Source organism: Thermobia domestica, chromosome 9 (genome assembly GCF_964235325.1).
Source record: "Thermobia domestica chromosome 9, izTheDome1.hap1.1, whole genome shotgun sequence".
NCBI classification, from domain to species: Eukaryota; Metazoa; Arthropoda; class Insecta; order Zygentoma; family Lepismatidae; genus Thermobia; species Thermobia domestica.
This window is the reverse complement of record NC_137462.1, coordinates 176,609,502-176,633,899: the sequence shown is the minus strand read 5'-3', so window position 1 is coordinate 176,633,899 and position 24,398 is coordinate 176,609,502. Positions and strand designations below refer to the sequence as shown.

General features: G+C 34.7%; 1 protein-coding gene across 1 annotated transcript in view; it reads left to right on the top strand.

Annotated features, from left to right (window-relative positions):
- LOC145660451 (uncharacterized) overlaps window positions 1–24,398 on the top strand; it is a 118,931-nt gene that overhangs the window by 70,561 nt on the left and 23,972 nt on the right. The window contains exon 4 of the mRNA XM_081725488.1: window positions 10,035–10,247. Coding sequence (XP_081581614.1) covers window positions 10,035–10,247 — 213 coding nt within the window. The remainder of the gene's footprint in view (window positions 1–10,034; window positions 10,248–24,398) is intronic.

Here is a 24,398-nt window from a genome sequence, read left to right as displayed (position 1 = left end):
GAGGAATTCCTCATTGTGCAGAAGTCACGGCCACAATGCACGACGAGTCACTGGTGATCTTTTCACATTCGCGAGATGAAAAAAAGAAAAGAAAATCCGTGATTACAGCATGATTTTCTCTCTCTCTCTCTCTCTCTCTCTCTCTCTTCTGGGTCGTTTATCTTGGTTTTCCTTGGTTTCTTGAGAGGTGTAAAGAACGAAAAGTGGAGAAAAGGATGAAGAGCCGCCACAGAAATCGTGAGAGATGTATCACACTATACTTCCCGAAGGACAGTTTAAATATAGCATTCAATTGGTGTGTTCTTTGGTTGTACAATACATTCCCTTTGTACATAAAATGACTATGATAAATATAGAGAATTCTAGATCTTAAGTGATAGAATATCATACTTACGTCTTACAGATTTTAATGTAATATTAGTTATTAGAGTATGACTAGGGCTTGTAGCCACAATACTAATACAATGGCGGAGGCGACATAATTTTGGGGCTAACATGATTTCACTTTATATTTGTGACTGTTCATTATTTTATTTATTTATTTATTGAAAATTGTATATTTGTCAACACCAACAACTGAAAATTTCAGGGGGACTTAAGGTAGTCACAGAGCTCATGCTGGCCATCCCCTTAGCTACGGGCTTTCTATGGCTATTAGACCCTATCAGATCATCTCCATTCCAACGAGTAGAGTGCTCTGGAACATTTTAAGTAAGGTTACAGAGTCACTGACAATTACGCTACATAATATGTTGATAAATTACAATGAAGTGGGTTTCTTTTCTTTTCTTTCTATTTTTTTGAAATTAAAATAAATGATGATTTGCTAACTTGCAATATAATCAATGATGTAACACTATGACATTTGTCATTATCAAAAGAAAGGCATAGCATGCGGATTCTTCAAGCTCTCCATCTTGATTGCGATACTCTCGAATATATTTAAACCTATTAGGCAAATACTAACATGATTGCTAGGATCTATAAAGAGTTAATATGGTACGGAACAGAGCATCTTTTCTCCGGAGAAGGTCTTTGTTTTTGTCCAAAAAGGAAAATTATTCTTTGTGCTCAATATAAGTGAAATAAATATAATTAAAGAAATGGAAAAACTCCCCCTCTCTTAAAAATAATTCAATGGTAGAAGACAATCGAAGTAAGGTTCGCGCACATTCAAAATTCCGTCATAGAAGTTACTACTTGAATTGGTACATTACTAACGAAAGCTAGGGTGTTGATATTAAATAGTTTTAACAAAGACCTAAACTTACGAGTATACAGCATAAGGGAAGTAAGTACTTAATAGGACAATGCTTGGAAGCCTTACAAAGTTCAACTTCATAATATAAAAAGAACACGTAAACTTTTAACACTTTTGGTTGTTAAAATTGTTACCTTAACTGCGATGACCACAAAAAAAGAAGAAGTTTGTTTTTTTTAAAATAAGGGTCTGGAAGAAAATGGCAGGTGAACATAAATATATATACCAGAGTCATAATTATCTCACTTTTACCCAAAAAGTAATAGTTTCCAATTTTATCTTTAAACAAATGTCTGTAAAAATTACTCAAAAGAAAATTTTTGAGTACAGCTGGTATATCGTGTCCACTGTTGGTGCTTCCGGCTTTAATGTATTATGTTTAAAAAAAAATGTAAAATAACCGTGAATGTTAATTGGATAATCAGTGTTGACAATATATAATACGGAAAGTTATTTTTTTTCCTTCTATTTAAAACATGACTTTAATGTTCAGACCAGCAAATGGATCCTTCGTTAGCCTTTCTTGTGGCAGCCGATCTGATAGTGGGATTAATTTTTATTGTATTCGGGGGCAAATGAGAACAATGTTAACTATCTTTTTTTTTTTTTTTTCGCTTGAAGGAAATGGCGGGTAAAAATCTTCCCTGGATGATAGATGGGCTTCTTTCCCTCGATTCTTCATTGCATCCACAAACTAACAAGTTTTATTTTTAATCAACAACTGTTTTTTTTTTTAATGTATGCCACACGTGTTCTGACGACCATCATCAACATCATTATCATTGCATTTCGAGTTGACATAATGCCCCCAGTACTTCTTTCTGTTCTGACTTGACAGCTTCCTCTTCTTACCTGCATCATTTGCCATGGTTTTTTTTTCTTTCTTACGTAGCGAGAGGATGATGCTTTTTAGATAAACATATTCGTTTCTTTTGATTTTGATTTTCTCTACGTAAGCTTATTTTAAAAAAAGTAATAAAAAAGTTTTATTTTATTAAACAAGAAGAAATGTATTGAACTAAGTTGAACTGAAAGGCGTATTAACCTCAGGATGTTTTGCGAGAAGAGTACAAAATTTAAAAGCATATGTCACTGATTGTAACACAGAAAATTTTAAGATAGCTTTCATATTTTTGTTTTAAATGATTCATTGTTGTGAAACTTATTAATATCATGCATTTGTGTCCCTACTAAAGAGCAAATAAAATCTTGGTGCGAACTGGGTAAAGATGCTTTAAAATTGGCAACTTTTTATTTTCTGTTTCAATTCAATGCTTATTTAGTTTATCAGGCTGATGTCCAATAGAATTCATGAGTAGTTTGGGATAATTCAAATCACTTTCTGCTGTTGCGAATCCAGAGGTTTCGAGATAACATAACACAGATACACATTTTATGTCAGTAACTCAGAGTTCGGGTAATCCGGTACTCTTCTATCTTTTCTTTTAAGTTCTTTGTATTCTTTTCTTGTTTCTTTTTCTTTCTTTTTTAAATGCAATTTTATTTAGCAACACATAATCTTCTTAATAAACTTACGAAATGAAATCGTTAAGTTTTATGTCCCACGGTTATGCCCACTACACGAAAAGGAGACGCTGATGGGAAATGAATGAAATGGTGGAAAGAAGAAGGGGGAGAAAACGGGAGAACCCCGAGAAAACCCATGCACACGGTGTTTGTGCACCACAAAACTAACTTGGTGCAAGCTCAGATCGAACCAAGGACCTTATGCACAAGACATAAACTCTTTACCACTGAACCACCACGGCCCCTAAACATAGCACGACACCTCTTCCTCGTAAGGTTCGACACAATATTGAACTGAAAGTTGAGTCGATTATTTTTACTAAAATTGCTGAATACATTTTATCCTTTTAAAATTAAAATTTTAAATATATGCTAATGTTGTATTAAAATGTTAATGCTTATGTTAAACTATATTGTTATTGTATACTAAAAATATCAAATTTCATTCGTTATAAGCACCGTTTCCTATTATTTCTTCATTATGTCGAATATTTCGAAACTCAGACAGCCCTCTGATCCCTTTGGATATATATTATGGACATTTTAGTGTAGTGTCGTGGCATAAATAGAAAAAAAAAAAAAAAAAACTAAATCAAGCTCTACCTCATCTGTAATATTAAAAAGAAGAAGAATCCGCATCAAAATAAACTATTGCATGTATCCCAATTCTTACATATCTCACAATCACATCACTCAACACTACATCCGTTAACGTCAATCGCATATCAATGCCGCCAACTATTTGATCACCACCTTCTTATCAAGCACCTAGAACAGCTACCCTTGTTTGATGGTTCGATCCTTTGCATTCTTGCTTCTAAAATTACACCATATACGAGCAGTTCATTATTCCTGACTGTTGATAACGTTTCCGTCATCTCAATTTGTAGTTATTGTTCTTGAATGTGGTTGAAAATTTTATAATACAAGTAATTAACTAACCTAAAATATTGCCAATTTTCAGTAATTTGAAACTTAAAATCGATTCTTTCGTGACCAATCCTTTTCAGTTACCTGGGTTTGTGTTAAAAAAAAAAAAACTATACCCCCCCTGAAAAAAATCATGCATCATCATTTCTAGGGAACAAAACTACATGTGGTTTGGTACATATAGTCTCAGTACTGAAAGGAAGTATTAATTAAAGTACAACCAAACGAAGCAAATCTACACCATATCCTTGTGTTCCAGATCTAGAATAATACTGCAATTCTATCTTTCATACGTATAGTCACTCACATTAAGTACCTGGACCCCAAGTAATGGAATTATAACAGTCAGGGGTCCAGGTACTTTTGTGGGTGACTGTACATAATATACATAACAATCATACTGGTTTGTTTTTCATAAAGTTCATTTGGAACGAATTTATGTAAAGGTACGTGTTCTAGTCATCTTTCAAGTTCTTCGAAGAAAGAAAGAAAGAGAAACATAATGCAAACGTATACCTTAAGTTTGAGATTAGTTTAATAATAAAATACCAATAAAAAGATGGAATGGATATACTGAGAAAAAATAATCTGGATTTTTTTTTAAGTTTCTGTTTCAATATTTTCAGTTTAAGTTTCTTTTGTCAAACTTCTGTTATATTCCGTATACAGATGAATATTATCTTCTCACAACATTATCTATCGATTTGAAAGAAAACTGCTATCAATTACCTTATGATTCCTGTCAACAACCCCACCTTTTCAATAGGTAGTTACACTTTGCTCAGCGATCCATGTACGTATATACCAACCGTGATGAATGGTGGAGCGCGGAAGAAGAAACTCCGTTGCTTTTATACGCATAAGTATATGTACATGGATATTTGGAACGTGAATCAAAGGGCGTTATTAAGAGCGATTATGTAATCCAACACCGCTAGTCATTGTAGTTTGATTAGAAGTCCGGTGGGAAGGGTTTAAGAAAGTAAAAAAAGAAAAAAAATATATGGAAGAATCTTTGGTTTTGATCTTGAAAAGAGTATTCATCACGGCTTCGGCTTCTCTCTTTCTCTCTGTTTGTGTGTATTACTCCACTCGTGACTGCGAGCAATATAACGTATAAAGCATTATTTTCCGAACAACGCAAAAGGGTGAATGTTCCAATCTGAGTAGTGCGCTCCCCAATAACAACGATCTTTTTTCTTCTCTTAAAAAACCGTGACTTGGTGGTAACGGGGAAAGCCTTCGAACGTTCGAAAGGAGTGAGCTGAGGTTCTCGATTTTCATCTTGCTGCTAGCAGTTAACTGTAATACACGTTACAGACTCCCCTCCCCCTTCCTCTACTTCATCTCCCTTAATATATATATTACACAAAAGAACGGGAGCATATTTTTCTTATTCCCTGATAAATGGATGATTGTATATGTGTTAAAACTTCTCCTGTATAGGTTCACCCTAAAAAAAGAAAAGTTTAATATTGATGAGCCTCAGGGCTCTTTCCTAACGGCTCCTTTCTTCTTTTTTCATAAAATATTGTTATTTTCAATATTCCACAACGGTATCTAAACTTAGAAAGGTAACGCTTTTAATAAACAATGCATCATGATTCTTTTTTGTTAAAAAAATGCAATTTCAGAAGAATGCTGTAAATATTATTTTATTATATATTGTGTAAATATTATTAAGAAGCGCAGGTGCTTTCCCATCCCTTTTGTTAGTCTCCAAGACGCAATTAAGTGGATCCAGGTTCATTAAAGAATATTTTTTGTGTAGACAAGATGAGTGTTTGCTCATACTTTCAAAGATAATGAAGTTACCTCTATCTTAAAGAAAAGAAGAAAAAGAAAGAAAACAGAGCTTCCTCCGTAAAATTTTAAAATTGAAGGAAAGATAGTATCCATGTTAAAGAACCAAGATTTATACTAAGAAAAGAACTTTTTTTTTCATCAGTACGTAGCTATAGATATATGTTTCAGACATGATATTAAAAAATCAATTGAGTGGGTCGGGGGAAAACAGTGCTAAGTGCCACTTCCGGTGAAATTGAGTTATTAGGTGGAATTAATTGGGATCGGACCACAGAACAGTGTGTAGGTAGTTTAATTTCGAAAATTTATCTACAGATTGCAGGGGAAGCATGTTTGGTGTACGTCAATGCATCGCATTGCATGGAGATGTCGTATTTACTTTTCTAATCCACTCGATAGTTAGAAAATGTGAGGTACCATTATCTTCGCCCGAACTGCTTAAATAGAAAAGGCAAATGCAATGTTTGACTTTTTTTTTTCTTTCGGATGGTAATACGGAGGGTAATCCATGTTACCTTTTAATGGAGGGTAATACGGATTTGCTTAATATTAACGTGTTCTAAATACAGTCAACTGTAATGAACCTTATTAATAAAGAAAAAGGGATATATCCGGTTGCGCCCACAGACTACAGGGCACTATTCTACAAGTCAAAATAAAGTGATAATTGTATACGGTACCTTTCTGGTCTTCATGTGAGAACGCGAATTGCTCTATGTAGCAACGTTGAAGATAAAGAACCTCTGATAAGATCTACCAATCTATCAAATAGTTACATTTGACCACTTATTAGCGTAAGAATCTGTGTCACTGTTTGATGGATTCATAGAGTAATGTTAATGGTTTCAAGTTAATCTGCGATTACCACATACTGAAAGTTTGATTCCATATATCGACTGAAGGAGGCCCCGAAGGGTTTACCATTATATAGCATTTTCGCTTTATTTTGACATGAAGAAATAACACTTTGTTGACCGTGGGCGCCATTTTTAGAACACCCGAGACACAGTCTATAAAATATGAGAGTTGGAATCTATTTATCCCGGCATTCAACTAGTAGAACACTGAAAAAAAAAAAAAAAACGATTTCAATTCATGGGATAGTCCTGTTGTTGCTTTGTCCAGCTATTTTCAAACTGTGTCTCATGAAAAACTTAACCGCTTTATTATTTTTTAAAAAAATATTTATTACGTACTCTCAAGGCGGTAACAATACCTATTTCTCGTTTTTTGATAACCAGACAAATGCAGTTGAGTAGATAGTATTTCTTTATGATCAAAAATATAAAGTATCTTGGCATTAGCTGTTGAACAGAGTTTCTCAACCTGTGGTACGTAAGCCGCTTTTGGTGGTACATAAGGCTTATAGTGGAATCAACAATTAATATGCTTTGCTGGTACGCCTGTGAAAAAGGTTGAGAACCCCTGCTGTAGAATATTGTGTTTTAAAAATTAAATTCTTACATACTATTTTGTAACTGCTAATGTGCCTTTTCCAAAAAGTACGTAAGTTTAATTATTATTATTATTATTTTAAAGAGATGAGTTATTGTACTACAAGCAAATATGAATGTGCTACAAAAATTTGCTTTGTATGTTAGAGAGAGGAGCAATGAGAAATACAACGATATTATGAGAAAATAATTGAGTTACAATAAAATTATAATAAAACTGAAAATTATAAATACAAGAACACTCATGATCACTATATTAGACCAGATAAGATCTATCAGCCCTTCTAAAGTCAAGGTCTCAACCCTGTTATACGTAGGCAATTACTTTACATCACCATTGCATCATAATTTCACAAAAGATGAAAGAGAAGACAGAACCGATATACTGTATACGTACAGTTGATCCCAGCACATTTCAGGAGTGTGCCTGTAATCTTTGTGATATATGATGACGTTAACTAAATGTAACGGAAGATACGAATTCTCAGTTACAGGTAAAAGAGACAAGCTGAACGTTTAGATGAAAGCTAAACCTTTAAAGTAAATTAAAGTAAAATGTAAATTAACACACGAGATCCAAAATGACTTGAACAATATAACAACACGTGCTTATCTCAACAGAATTAAAATAATTTACTGAACCCTTCATTATCCGTTACCCGCATGCAAATAGACAAATATAAAATACAGAAATAAATCATTCACAGAACAAACTATTGCTCATGATGCCTCATAAAGAGATATAAACAACAATTCTACTTTAACAATATGCACATCGACCTGAATGCATTTGGAGAGTTTGCCTGTAAGGAAACTGTGATGGAGCTCACCATGGGTTGGAAAGAGGATGAAACTGCCCTGCTGGACTCAGCTGGTTCTCCCAAGATGTAACTTTAATTACGACAAGTAAATGATTCCCCGCTGCAGGCGACGCTGGCTACGAATCTGCAATTATGTCTCCCGTAACTTCTGTTGAATCATCAAATGTGAGCAATAAAATAGTCCATCAATGTCAGGGCGCGTCCTTCTTCACCATTATTTTTCTATGAGGGCCCCCAAAGTAATTACAGCCTCTCACAATTCCTCCCAAATTATCCTGAGCACACAATAACAGGCTGCTTTTTTTCCTTTCTTCCTTTTATTTTATCGGTTTTTTTTTTTTTTTTTTTTTTTTTTTTTTTTTTTTTACTTCTTCTTGTCATGGTAGCATCAGATGCATAGAAACCGAATGGTTTGTTGCCACTGTATAGTACTGCCTGCTTCGTGTTGAACTCCTAACCCCAAAATTAAAAGAGTCTACCATTTTGTATTGGTTGGAGAAAAATTTCTAGAATTAAGGATAGTTTATGTAATACATTTTTCATCTCGGTTATTATTATCATTAAGCTAATAACCCTTACAAGCTTTTACTGCATGATATTTTTCTTCCTCCACCACCATTTACCTATTTTAAGACTACACTTGTTTTTATATTGTAACGTAACACATGATTTAGTACAAGGGTAATTTTCTTTTGCCAATTGAATTAGTAAAAACTTGCTCTAAACTTTTTAATTTCTGTTGTTGTCTGTTATATTACACAAGCATATTCAGCTTTAAGTATCACAATTAGTAACTTCTCTTTGACTGGCATTTTTTTTTTTTTTTTTTTTCGTATTCAGATATTGTGGTTTGGGAAGATAAATATTTCTGTAATGTCAGATTGAATTTTAACAGCTTCATTAAACTAAGTAGATACAGAATGTATATATAACAGAGATGTTTTAAAAAGTTGTATATGAGTCGTCTATTTCCAGAAAATCACAGAAAACCGAGGAAAACTGTAGGATCGATGGGTTTTGTAGAACTGGAAATATTTGAGGATGTTCACGTTTTAAACATGAGCACGCTAAAGTATTCCCAGTTCTATAAAACATGCAGATCGTACATTTTTTTTTAAAAGTTTTCTGCGATTTTCTGTAAATGGACAAGAACCGTTTTGGAAATAGACGACTCATATGCAGTATATATTTTTGTAACAACTGTCTAAAATACAGTTTGCCAATGAGTATGTATCTAACAATGTAAGCATCGTTGTATCTCTACTACTTCTAGTCGCAAATTTGTTGATATGAACATTTTCTCTTCAGGTTCCCATAAATAGCAAAATTAGGAGTGAACCAACGAATAAGAAGTTTTTGAAAAGGACATCATATTGGCCATATTAAGTATGGAAATGGAATATATGATGCGTTTTGAAATGTGCATCAGACAAAATGTCTTGTCTGTTCTGTGGTAGACTTTCATGAAACTTAGGCCTATAAGATTGTTAATGAAGCTTAGCGTGTGGTTATTGTTTAGGATTAAAATGGGTCAAAAATAAGGGGCAGAAATCGTCCTATGTTCCAAATAGCAATCGTAAAATAGCCCAGTTGTCATAAAATATGAGGCGTGTTTTTTAAAAAATCTTTCTAAAAGTCAAAGATAGAGGGAATTGCTGATTCATTCAACTTGAAAAATGCTTTAGGCTAGCCTTTCTTCTTATAATTAATATAGAAATAAAATATTTTCATGAAACATTATGCACATTTTGGAGCAAAAACCGATTAAATGTAAGATTTAAATTCACCCTTACTTAAAAAAAATATACACCTTGATTTTACTATACCCAGTATCACTAGTATTTCTTATACAGAAGCCAGCAAAACTGCAATATTGATACCTTCTTTTCTATATGTTCTTTTGATATTTATTTCAGAACGAATTTACTAATTTACTAATTTAGTACAGTTTTTCGTACGATGATAATTGTTTTTTTTTTTCTCGTAGGAGGGAAACTCGTTCTCAAATTAGTAAATAAATACATAGATGAATGAATATCTGGTAGATAATTTAAAATATTGAACTTGATTTTACAATTAAAATATATTTGGCTTGATTAAAAAAAAATGAAAAAGCTATTTATACCAAAGTCACAAATAATGAACACTGACGTAATTCTAATTTTAACATGAGACCTAAAGAGATGTCGTATGTTCCTGTTTCTGACAGTGTGTTCCTTGTTTTTTTGTTTGCAGTTCCCGGGCTGTCAGCTAGCGTGTCGCTTCCACCGGGAGACCGCAGGACGACAGCAGCAATCTGAACCCGTCATCCACACGAGGGGCGAGGAAGTACTCACGCTGAATGCGGGAGTGGCGCGGTGGCAGAAGCCTCCCCCTCCACGTACCCACAACGTTGTCTACGTTGTCATGAAGAGACAGGGAGCCTCCCGATGGACACAACTTGTACAGGTACAGTTTCTCTGACATACGAACACATACAAAAGGGTTGCTTCTTGTGAGAGTAGGAAAATTAATGATCATTGGTGCAAAATGTTGATTATAATCAAAAATAAAATATCCAATGAAATTCAAGGTGCTCATTAGCTTTGTTTCAGTTTTCCATTTTTTTAAGGTATTGCAAAAGTCAAATGATAATATAATAGGCTAATTTATCTGCGTAATTTTCTAGCAAGTACAGAATACTACTCAATAATTTATCTGTGTAATTTTCAAAGTACACAATACTACTCTCTAATAATTTACGTAATTTTCTAATAAGCAGAGAATATTATTTAATAATTTTCTAGCAAATTCGCAGTACTATTCTGTAATAAAATATCTACGTAATTTTCTAAGAGGTACAAAATCCTACTCAATAATACTGTCTATGTAATTTTCTAGCAAATGCGCAGTACTAGTCTATAATAATTCATCTACGTAATTTTGTAACAACAAAATACTACTCAATAATACTGTATTTACATAATTTTCTAGCAAGTAAAAAATATTATTCAGTAAAATATTACAATCACTGTTTTTCAGATATTCTTAGATCTTTGTTAATTTCTCATCTAAAACTATGACGTTACATAGTAACTGTTTTGAAGACTATTGTTTGGCAAAGGGGAACATATCGACTTAACTACTTATTTTACTATCTACTGTTTTCTAAGCACTAATTAACTAAGCAGAGAAATTTTAGTATTTATTTATTTGAATTCCTCATTTTTTCACATTGCGCAATTCAAATAATACTAAAATTTCTTTGCTTAGCTATTTAATATTAAAAGAAAGTAGTGCTAACTGAAATCATTTCTGTGTTGTTTACGGGTTCTTCATTCTTATCAGAGAATAGTCTTCAAATTAATTATGATATTGAAGACTTAAACAATGAATTCAAGAAGAATGAAGACCATTTTAGAAACTCAGTACTTAGCTCAGTAGTTACACCAGCTAGGAAACTATGCACAGATATTTTAAATTTTTGTTATTTGATTTCGATCATATTTTGATACAAATAAAAAAAAAAAAAATGACGACAAATCTAATGAGCAGCTTAAAATAAAGACATATCAAGTTAAAATGACAGAATACAGTCACTTATAGTAAACCTAATTCGAGACATAGATTGCTATTCAAGGATGGTAAACGTGATACGTCACTTTTACTGGAAAGCAAATTTTAACCTTATGAATTAAATATATATGATAATAATATGTTATGTCACTGTTTTGGCATTTTCTGATTTTTTTTCCTTCGGTAATTGGGCACGCTGACATCTATATGCTGGAAAAAGTTGATAATCGCTAAATTAAAAGTTCCCTATTCTGCTGCAGTCTCTCTTTCTCTCCCAATATATATATATATATATATATATATATATATATATATATATATATATATATATATATATATATATATATATATATATATATATATATACATATAGTGATGGATCCAAGGGGGGCTATAGGGGCTATAGCCCCCTTCCTTTGACGCTCAGGTATACACTGGATAAAATGGGATTAAATCTTGCTTTACACTGGATAAAAACGACAAACTATGGTTTAGCCTTTCCCTTGATCATATCCTGCATCCGCCAGTATATATATATATATATATATATATATATATATATATATATATATCGTTTTTACAATGAAGTGAAAACATTATAAATTTAATACAAAAGATTGTTGTAACGTGTTCTCTTGTAAAAATGAACATATCATGTGTGCCCATCGTCGTATAACAGTATTGATTCCCGTCCTCCCTCCAACCCGTTAGAATGCGCATTTGAATCAAAATGAATTATAAAAATCTAGTTCAAGATAGCTACTAACGATGCTCAAAAATTCATTTAAAACGATTCAGTCATTTTTTCCGTTATGATGTTACAGACAACGTCGATTTCATTTTCGTCGTTCAACCCCGTCCCCTTTCCGAAAAAATCAAGGACACTGTATGTATGCAAGGATGGCAAAACATGATACAGAGCTCTATTTCATACCAGTTTTCACACACTTCTGTGTACAGGAACGCAATGCAAAATATTCAAAAAGAGAGACATTATAACTGCTTTGCCTATTATAGCAAACTAATAACAAATTTTGCGTTGCGTTGACGCAAACCGATACGAAATGTACCAAATGAATTTTTAATTAAGCCATTATCAACTTTTTGTGCGAAATAGTGAGATATGTTTTACTATCATCGTATAGATTTAATACAGAAGACCTTAGTCACTATATTTTTAGACAATTCTATTTCATAATAGAGAGCGTATTCATTCTATTGTCACTGGAATATTCAGTCATATAAAACTTCTACAAGTGTATTAGCGTATGAGCAAAAAAGTTGGTCACAAATGGAACATTTATATTAATTGTTGATAAATCTGAATGAACTGAACAAAAAGACTGCATTGGAGGTAAATTTTCATTTGTAGTTTTCGAGAAAATCGACAGAAAGTAATTTGTGTGGCGCTAAAAGAAATGTCATTCATGGACAACAAAACAGGTTCATAAACACGCTACCTATTCAATTGAAACTAATGTCAAAATAAAGGATGCTCCGTAGTAGTGGTTAGAGCGTTGAACCAACATGCTCGTGGTCCAGGGTTCGATTCCCGTTGGTGCACTCGACTTCTTGGCGTCTACTCAGCGTCGTGAGACAAACTCGAGATATTTACCAAGTAGGCGACTGAGGAGTGTACTTGGATCCGGGAGGTGGTTGGTTAGGTGCCTGCACTATACCTCCTGGTGCCGGTTGTAAATACTTCATATACATATGCAGGTAGACACTCACATTGCCCTGTTATAGGTAGGGCGACGATAAGCACTATCCACATACTGGTCTGGAAGTAGTTCCGCCATTCACTAACACAGCGTTTCCCAACCGGTGTGCCGCGGCACACTGGTGTGCCGTGAATGGGCCGCTGGTGTGCCGCGAGAAATCGAAACAAAATTATTAATTTTATAGCAATCAAATTGCAAAACGTAGAGAAAAATGTATATTTGTATTTCACATTACTATGAACCTCTACTATGAATCTACAATTTTAAGTTTCATATACTGAGAAAAATCCGTTCTCCAGACAGCGATATATTGTACAAATATACGGAAACCTCTTGCTTACTACAGGAATCAGTACGAGGCATACGCTATCCTTATGCTATATATGCACTGCCTAGATGCATCCTAGATGCTATATATGCCTTAGATGTTACATCATGCCGTTGCAGACTATTTCGTAACTTGAAAATTTAAAATATCATTCAATCCTTTCAAAAAAATTACCTACATTTGTGTTTTAAAAATAAGAGATATTTGTTTGTTTGTTCGTTATTTAGTGACCTTCCTTCTTAGTAAAAAGGTTGGATACAGTTTTTAAAAAGAAAGCGTATTTCTAAAAACCTGAGTCCAATTTTTCATTGCATTTGTTTTCTATTTTTAAATTTGAATGAAAAATAAGCATAATTATTTACCACGTGGGAAAACCAGTGATCGAGCTTTCTTTTCTGTGAGGAGATCAACAATAACAGAAAAAATACCACTGTGTTTTATATTTACAAATAATAATATCTATAAGTGTGCCGCGAGAATCCAAGTAACACCCGTAGTGTGCCGCAAGTTGAAAAAGGTTGGGAAACGCTGCACTAACAGATTGCATTAGAGTAGACTCAGGCCCGCGAAAGCCTGTCACGGCATTGTTAACCTATACCTACATATGCCAAATATACATATGTCAAAATAAATCCACATCAACATTATTTTATTACTTCATTAACAAAACGATGCTATTACAATTTATTATGTGTAGTAATAACCTAAATTATCGTTATCTCTTAAATTTTAAATATCTTTCAAATAATGTTTTCAAAGTTGTGCGTATTTCTTACAAACACAGGAATGATGAACACGGCTTTTAATGAAAAGTGAATATATATTATGGTTTTAAAAAAAATATCATCGTACCAGACGCAGTTAAACTATACAAAATACAAAATAAATAAATAAAATAAAATCTTTTGATATGTGTGTATGGAGAAATAAGAAGACAATTTTAGCTGGAGGAAAGGGAAAAAAAGGAAATGAGGAAATGTTAGCAAAATTGGTACTATATGGAAATAAATAAACTAGTAGATATTAGTGGTCACGTTGTTTAAGAAAATATTGTATGATATTATCAGAGAGATGTTATCACTCAAGAAGCGGTTAGCCGTAAGCCATAATATAACATGAAAATTTCTCAATTCTAAATACATAATCCGCAATTAAGAGGCCCCATCACGGCCAAATTAAAATACCGCTAATTTTGCAGTAATTATGTGATATCTTCAAATAGATACAAGATAATCGGAAAGTGGAACAAGAGCTCCCTAGACAATATTATTTTACATGAGATACCGTTATCATAACTCACTTATTTGATTTCGATTTTTAACCATTTAGAAAATTGGCATTTATTTACGCGTTTCTAAATGGTCGCAAACGGAAAGCTACTAGGTGACACGCAAAAACAGTACCTCATGCAAAATAATATTGCCTCTAGGACGCTCTTGTTCCACACTTCTATTATCTTTTATCTATTTGAAGATATCATATAATTACTGTAAAATCAGCGGTATTTTTATTTCACAGTGATTAGGCCTCTTAACAGCATAATATTAATGATAATAATCGGCTTATTACAATTATTATAGTACATTCGGTAGATATTAAAGTTCTCACGTTCAGAATAATTTTAATACAGTGAAACCTGTCTTCAACGGACCCTTTATTAAACGGAAAACTGTCTTAAACGGAAATATTTCACGGTCCCATGAATTTTGGAGAACAAAACGTGTAAAACTCCCTTCATTAAGCGGAAACTGTGTTACGCGGACAACGGAAAGAAAAATAAACATTTAACGGAAAATTCTGAGTTCCGGACTACAGCGTTTTGAAGATGTTTAGACATTCTGTGAGACATATACATTACACTGTCTGCGATAAAATGTTCGTTCTTTTGTTAAATATTTCTGGACAGAGTTGACTTTCCGCAACCACTACTCATATTCACCCCCCACAAATTGTCCTTAATCTCCGCAACTTAATCAAGAATAATACGGAATGTCGGAAAGAAGATAACGAGATAGAGGAATACGATACCGAGTTCCAAGAAGAGTATAGAATAAATGCATATCAAGATTCTCTCAGAAGTTTAAAGGAACTGCAAAAATTTGCCTTACGAAAAAATGATTCTGATTCACTTAGTATAATTTCTCAGGCTAAAGTGTATGCGGAAAGTCAAGCAGTCAAGCAACAATGTACACAGAAAGCCCTGCTTGGCTATTAGAAAAATAAAGGAAACGTGTGCATAGCATATTTTGTATTCATTTTAATTATTTTTTTTTTGTGTGTGTATTTATTCGTAGAAGAAAGAAGTACTGTAATCGAACAATGTACATACAGCAATATATTTTCTCAGTATGCCCCTTTATAAGCATGTATTTTTTTTTTTTTTTTTTTAAAGAAAGGAAAGGTCTACCTCCACTAAGCGGAAACCTGACTTTAACGGAAACTTTTGCAAGTCCCGCTCGATTCCGCTAAAGACAGGTTTCACTGTACTAGTAACATATTCAACGATTGCGAAAGAAAGAAAGAAATAGTCTTTCAAAGTTTTTAGCACATCTTTATTATAAGGACATATTGCATATACTTAATGTTTAACAGACTAATTCCATGAAATTCTCCCTAATGCTTGTGCTAAATTGCAATTACTTTATTTTTATTTATTTATTATATCGTAAATTTGATTCAGTCCAAATCTCAACTTGGATGGCCAATAACTTGGAACTAAAGGTCTACATAGGATAGGGTTGCCAACTGGCCGGTTTTACACCGGCCTGGCAGGAAATATTGCTGTTATTTTGATTAAAGCCGATGACCGGTACAAACGTCGTACCAGCCCCTTTATGATCGGATTTTTCAAATTTGTATCTAGTTCGAAGCAATTTCATCTAGTTCGAAGTATACATTTAAAAAGTTACTTTCATTCTGTAAATTCAAAACTGCCACCTTTCACCATCTATCAACAATTAATATATTTTGTTCATCTCTTTAGGTAATATTAAAGAGATGAAACAATTTCCTGTATCTAAAGTATAAGTTTAAAGAATAAATTTCATTTTCCAAATCCAAAATTGTCACGTAGAGATTAATATACTTTTGTTCATGTGTTTCGATAGTTTTAAAGAAGTGGCAGTTACTGACAATACAATAAAATGATCAATGCCGATTTCAATTTCTCGTTTATACCACAATGTATCTATTAAGCTTATTAGTGAATGTACTAAGGATATGCAGAATACAGATGCTAATGCACTTTTGTTTACGATAGTGCATTTCCTTCCCACGGATGGGTCCGAACAGAGATACTTCACACGTAGACCAATATCATAAGGAATTTTGAGGGGGTGCCAGTTTTTTTTTCAGAGTTAGCAACCCTAACATAGAAAAATGTATCATAAACACACCAAACAAATTAAGATGTACGTCCATGCCAAGTTTAACGAAGATCAGATGATTTCTGTATTTTTGTCCTTGCAGTTAATTTTTCTTCCTTTTCCTTTTCGTTTTCTCTCCTTTCTCTTCTTTTCGTTAAATCAGAGAAAGATCGAAAAGTTACGAAATCAACAACTTGGACAACCAACTAACCGAAAACATGTTATTTATTTGAGAACCCCATAGGTTTAAAAATTATAAATAATTTTACTTTAAAATTTTAGAATTTTTCATATATCATACCAGTGGCAGATCATTTATATGTACTGAATTATTGTTTATTAGATTCCCAATAATTATGGTGACTTATCACACACATATACTGTATAATTCTGTACTGCATTGAAAATACACAAATGGATTTCGCATGTTTCTCTTTCATTTGGAGCAGATTTAATAAATAGAACATGGAAATTCATTATTGAGAGGGGGGGGGGAATTAGGCGTGCGTGTGTGTGTGTGTGTGTTTGTGCATTGCAGTTACAGAAACAGTGACAATTTCTCAGCAATGGGAATGTTTAATTACAGCGTAATTACATTGAAGGGTAAAAGGAAAGAGAGAAGAAACCACATTGCTCACTGATACGGTTAATTGAAAATGTATCATTGGTCCCTAATTACAATTCTTTTTTTAAAAAGTTATATACAATATGGCACAGTATTGTATTATGTTTTTTGATAGCAATTATTATTAATCTTTTTTTTTTATGAGACACGTTTGCATAGATATTATTGATGGTTATTTCCTGAAAAGAAAAATAAAATAGGTTAAGCTCCAGTTGCGTCAATTATTGTGTTAAATTCAAATGAATATTCGATTTGTATTGGATGATTTCCTTTTAGAATCTACTAACGTTTAAATTACTTTTTTTTCCTTTTTTATGAAGGAGAAAGTCTATCAAATATAATTAATATGAATTTAGAATATTTCACGGAAGTCTTAATTTTGTTATGCAGGAGTAAAATTAGATCTGAAGAAGTAGGGGGACACATGACGTCACGCCCCCCGTGCCTATGTTTGCCCATTGTAATTATTTAAGAAGTGGAGGGACGACATATATATTTTCTGGAAATGGGAGAACGTCATCCTCCAGCGTTCCCCTTCACTTTTACTCTCTGTTTTTTTGGCGATTCAACGAAAACACTATTATATATATATTATTAAGACTAAAAAAAAAAAGTTTTGTATGTGCATTTCGACACTTTTTTTTTTTTTTTTTTTTTTTTACAAGAAATTTTCCTGTGAATTTTCTTTCTTCCATTTATGTAAATTCATTGCAAAGCTTGTTCTAATGTAGTACAGTAAAATTGCTATGAGTTTCAATTAGTGCTCTCAACGGGTCGGGTCGGGTCGGGTTGAAGACCGACCCGACCCGACCCGTGACCCGAATTGACTGACCCGACCCGATGACCCGACCCGACCCGACTGACCCGAACCGTGATCCGATCTGATTGACCTGACCCGATAACCCGACCCGAGCTGACCCGGTTGACCCGACCCGACAACCCGACCCGAATAACCCGACCCGACAACCCGACCCGACCTGACCCGATTGACCCGACCCGACAACCCGACCCGAATAACCCGACCCGACAACCCGATCCGAGCTGACCCGATTGACCCGACCCGACAACCCGACCCGAACAACCCGACCCGACAACCCGACCCGAGCTGACCCGATTGACCCGACCCGACAACCCGACCCGACAACCCGACCCGAGTTGACCCGACTGACCCGACCCGACAACCCGACCCGACCCGACCCGATAACCCGACCCGAACTGACCCGATCCGAGTCGGGTCGGGTCGGGTCAACCCGACCCGTTTGAGAGCACTATGGTTACGACACTGGGTGAACACCAAAATGCACTCACATTGGGGAACTAGTTTTAAAAGCATAATTTTAGAAAATAAAGCATAAAGCATAATTTAAAATATATAGCACAATTCTTGGAAAATTCTCTTTAACTGAAAGTTTAACATACTGTGTTAATATCTTTAAAGCCAATATTTACAATGCAAAATCATTGAGAACATAACAATGCAAACAATGAAAAGCTTAATTTTATTTCTGTAAACTTTTCGGTGAAATCCTTTGATGTGGAGAAAAGAAAAAAGTAAAAGAAGAAATTTTTCTGCCAACAATGAATAGTATGCAAGAACTCCATACTATATTGTTACAGTGACGACGCCAGCTTTAAGTTCTTAGGTGGGCAAAGGAGAGGCAGATACATTTTCGGGGGGGGGGCTATTTGCCATACCAAAAATGACATATTTATTACGTTTGACTTATTTTACATTACATTGTGTATTTCGTTGCTGTTTTTATGTTAGATCTATATGATTATAAATTAAACTTATTTCAAATAAAATTTGTAACTAACAAATAAGTAACGTCTACACATGAAATATTTTTCAATGAAACTTTTGAAGCCTAAACATAAATTGAATTACTTTCGCGTATGCTACAAGTAACACATTCGTCTATATGCTACGTCTCTCTCTCTCTCTCTCTCTCTCTCTCTCTCTCTATATATATATATATATATATATATATATATATATATATATATATATATAGCCAGAGAGAGAATTTACGAGGAGCTGCTGAAAATGTCGTAGTCCAATCCAGAAGGAGTGTAGGTACTAGGTAGAAAAATGAAACCGTAGTTTAGAAAAACATATCTCTGTATGTACAAATATAAATTTTCATATTAATAATGAAATTCTTATTGTTTCTCAGGCCTCTGAAGTGATTATGTGTGCCCAAACAGATAATTTCACGAACATCCAGATCCTTACTGTTATAACATTTTTGTTCCACCAAGGAAAGTCACCGAAGTAAATTAATTAGGAAATCAGTGAAACATCACGGGACTCTCCTCCGTTATATACAGTGGTGAAGAAGTAAGTGGCTTAGTATAAACGTAGCAATTTCTCAACAAATTATGCTTTACATCCAGGATGATTAAAAGCAGTGACTCTTCCTGGAATCATGGATGCAATTTGTGACATTATTCTTGAAAATTGCAGCATTTCACCCAGTGGTGGATATAGCCCGGGGCCGGAGGGCCTAGGCCACCCCCAGTTTTTGTGTGACAAAAATAATTTAAGCTATTATTTATATAGTTTTTAAAGTGTATAGTAAACTCACGATATATTTATTATAGTCTGAGGTCTGCACCCCGCTTTCTCAGTTTTTACCTTTTCAGCAAAACTTGTGTCAGAGATTCTGGGCATTTCTTTGGTACTCGTCGGTAGCATAATTCAGAATGGCTTGGGTATGTGCAAGTTCTCGGCATAATGGGTTCCCAAAATATATGTCAGGAGAATAAAAGGGTAACGGCATTAAGAGAAGTCTTCTTCCAATTTGACTGTAATGCTGATCAATTTCGCTGACGAATAGTAACCATAGATGAAATATGGTTGTACCACTATGATCCTGAATCGGAACAACAGTCAATGGAGTAGTAGCACTCATTTCTCCATCGCCCCAAAAAGTTCAAGACACAGAAGTAGGTTGAGAAACTGTTTGGAACATTTTTCTGGTATAAGTATGGAGTGGTAGACTACCTCCTCAATGGTCAGATATTTAATCCAGAATCTATACATTACTTTCAAAACTGAAAGAAAAATTCAAAGTTCAACGCTGCGGAAAATGAAAAGAAAGGAATTCTGTTCCTTCAGAAGAATACACCTGTCCATCAAGCCCCTGCGAACATAACTGACATTGCATAATCTAGGATTTCAATGTCTAGATCATCATTCTTATTCCGCAGATTTAGCTCCGTGTAACTATTACGTGTACTTATTTCCCAAACTTAAATAACACTTGAAAGACGCCATTTTAGATCTGATAGGGGTAGTGCTAGGAACAGTGGTGCGAGGAAATCTAGATTTTTTTAACTTTTCTGCAAAAGCTGGAGCACTGTACAAGGTAGTATATTGACTCTCGGGGGAAGAGAAGAAGAAGTAAAACTTCACCAATCCACGTCCACTCCTTCTGGGTTGGGCTACGAATTTTTCAGCAGTTCCTAGTCAATATGGTAGACGTCACGTCAGTACTTTGAAACAAAATAAGTAAAGGAGCACTAGTATAAACCAATTACTAACTAAAGATCAGCACTCTGACAATACATTTTATTGGGAATCAATTTCTTCCATAATTTTATTATTATCATTTGCAGGAAGGGAAAACACAACTCTTTTTATCTCCTTCAAAAAATTAAGCCCTGGTAGTTGCAAACTAAGCTGTTATAAGCTCATCCTCTGAATATTGGAAGCCGAGAATAATGTTTCAGAAAAAAGAAGTTTTAAATAAAACAAAATATGAAACTGAAAACTTCAAACCTGGATAAATACAAACAAGTTACGTAACTGGTTTTACCTTTCTTTTGTTTCCAATCGAAGTTGATCCAATGAGAAGAAAACAAGTCGACCAAATCTACTATTGTTCGCTAGGCACAATTATTAAAAATCATAAGAAAGAAATATAACTAAAATTTACCTCAAAAGGGGCTAAATTAGAAAACAGAAATATGCGTGCATACCCAGACGCTCAAAGAAGAAAGCTTGAGGATTAATCTGCCACATAGTAAATTCATGGAAAGTAGACTACAATTTGTCAATGAGATTGGTTATGATACTGATATAAAATACTACGTGAAGAATGTTTAAAGATTGTACGAGTCTGGAGGGGCAGTCTAGGTGGCAGTCAGGGTGGCAGAAGTAGCTACTAGGAGTCGCTCGCCCCTCTTGCCCCCCTCTGGCGTCGTCACTGTATTGTTATGTTTACTTTTTGAACTTAAGCACTTTCTGTACTTTTTGGTGGCATCTTTTACTTTCCCTTTCTGTATATATGTACCTGTAAGGCGCACACAAATGATAGAAAAAAATTATTCGAGCAAAGCACATCTCTTTACAATGAATTAAGTAGAAAGTTCATTAAATATGAGAGAAACTAGTTGCAAAAAAATATCAATAAATAGATCAAGATATTTAGAATATTTAATGTATAATAAATATACATTATACACGATTAATGTAAAATAATCATTGAAATTAACAATAAAGCATAATTTTAAAAAAAAGCATAATTAAACAAGAAATAAAGCATAATGTGGGTTGCTCTAACAATTAAGTTGTATGAAGACGAGAAGAAAACGAAAGCTGATTCCTTAACGAATTTCGTTGATCTTCTTTGTGTCTACAAAAACGCATTCCTAGAAACCTACAAGCTAGGTATCATCTCTGTGATTATATCAGTTTCTAGTGCTACATGTGAAAGGTCATTCTCTTCTTTGAAAAGATTGAAGACTTGTATACGCAATTCAATGACTCATGATAGATTGAAAAACTTAGTGTTACATTATTTTGAGAAGAAAATTGCTAAATCGTTAGATCTTTAACAAGTTGTGGATATGTTTGCTGCTGCCCACACGAATAGAAAGATCCTCTTCAAGTAGAGGCATAAACCTATAAGTTATTTTCTTTACCTGTAAAAGTGTATTTGCTTCCACTTAAGTCAACTAGCTACACATATTTTAAACGCCATGATTAAATAACTATTTACTTCTATTAGAAATCAATTGCATTAATGAATCCTAGTTGTTTGAGGTACTAAATTCTTATATTTTCACTATTTCCAAAGAGTAAAATCATGAACAATAAAGATGGAAACATTCACCTTGAATACACACACACACACACACACACATATATATATATATATATATATATATATATATATATATATATATATATATATATATATATATATATATATTGGAGATGTCCCCCTCAAAATCCTCTTGGGCCCTTCATTGCCCCCCCCCCTGAAAAAACTCTAGCTACGCTACTGAACACCATGCACCAGAGATGAATTCTCTACCACTGAGCCACCGCGGCCCTGCTTGGGCTTGGTCGTCCATATCCAATATCTCTTTTGGCGTTGCTTAAACAACTTCTAGTTTTCTTCTAAATCCAGACTCCATATTGGCATAGATATTAATATTAGAGCCTACAGTCGATTGGTAAAATCAATCTTCCACATTTAAAAATTAAAGTACACACAAGTAGAAAAATAAGCATTTATCATAAAAACACTAGCTGCAAGTGTTCAAAATAGATTTATGGTTTCTATAAAATCAATTGAAAATTGCTATTTGTATTTAGGCAGCTAGTGAAAAACAGCAGCTTTCGACTCCAGCCGAGTTTAAACTCAACCTAAACTCAGTTGACCAAAGTGAACTGACCCGAATAACCCGACCCGATAACCCGACCCGACAACCCGACCCGATAACCCGACCCGATAACCCGACCCGACAACCCGACCCGATAACCCGACCCGACAACCCGACCCGATTGACCCGACCCGATAACCCGACCCGAGTGACCCGACCCGACAACCCGACCCGAATAACCCGACCCGAATAACCCGACCCGACAACCCGACCCGACCTGACCCGATTGACCCGACCCGACAACCCGACCCGAATAACCCGACCCGACAACCCGACCCGACCTGACCCGATTGACCCGACCCGACAACCCGACCCGAATAACCCGACCCGACAACCCGACCCGACCTGACCCGACTGACCCGACCCGATAACCCGACCCGAGTTGACCTGACCCGACCCGACCCGTAACCCGACCCAAGCTGACCCGACCCGACTCGGGTCGGGTCGGGTCACGGGTCGGGTCGGGTTAACCCGACCCGTTTGAGAGCACTAGTTTCAATACTGAACGGTTCCTTCGTGAAGTATTCAATGCATAGAGATAATTATATGAAAGATTCAAATAGGATATTATAGTTTCCTAATTGTTTTATAACGTTGGTCCAAAACCAACAATAGAGATCTTACCTCCATCGACCTAAGGCCATGGCTATAGCAAAGACATGTGCACTACCATCATCCACATGGAAAATAATAATAATTATTAATAATAATAATAATCTCATATACAGTTAGCTGTTGTCCTTAGAATCACTGTAACGTAACTGGAATCTGAAAACATCTAACAAATCTACAAAAATCTAATTCTGGACACCTGTCATACGACCAAGAAGTCCTTAGAAAAACTGTCTCAATACTCTGCATTTACTAGAGACAGCCGTCAGATTATGAAGTTAAACCCGGTTTAAACTGAGGAATAACAATAATAAAATACGAAGTTAGCTTATATAGTTTGTTCCATATAAATTATAAATTTTCATTCAAATCTCAGATACTACTATTGGTAGATTCGTAAGTGCAGCAGGAACATTTTTAGACCATCCTGTCCATTAGGAACGGGGATGGAATTTGCTCCCAAGGGACCCCTTGAAAGTGTATGAATAGAAAATGATGTTAGGTAGTTGAGAGTTTGCAAACAGCGGCATTTCGATCAGGGAGTACTGAGTTGAGTGGAGCGAGAGAGAACTGCAGCATACGGTTGGACTCATGTTGATTCGATTCAGTGCCCCGCGGGAGAAATTTGTTGATTTAACGACACGTGGGAACGGAACAGGTGGACGTTGGGTGCAGTGATTCCCTATAGCAGGGACTACACCCTATTGCGGAATTCCT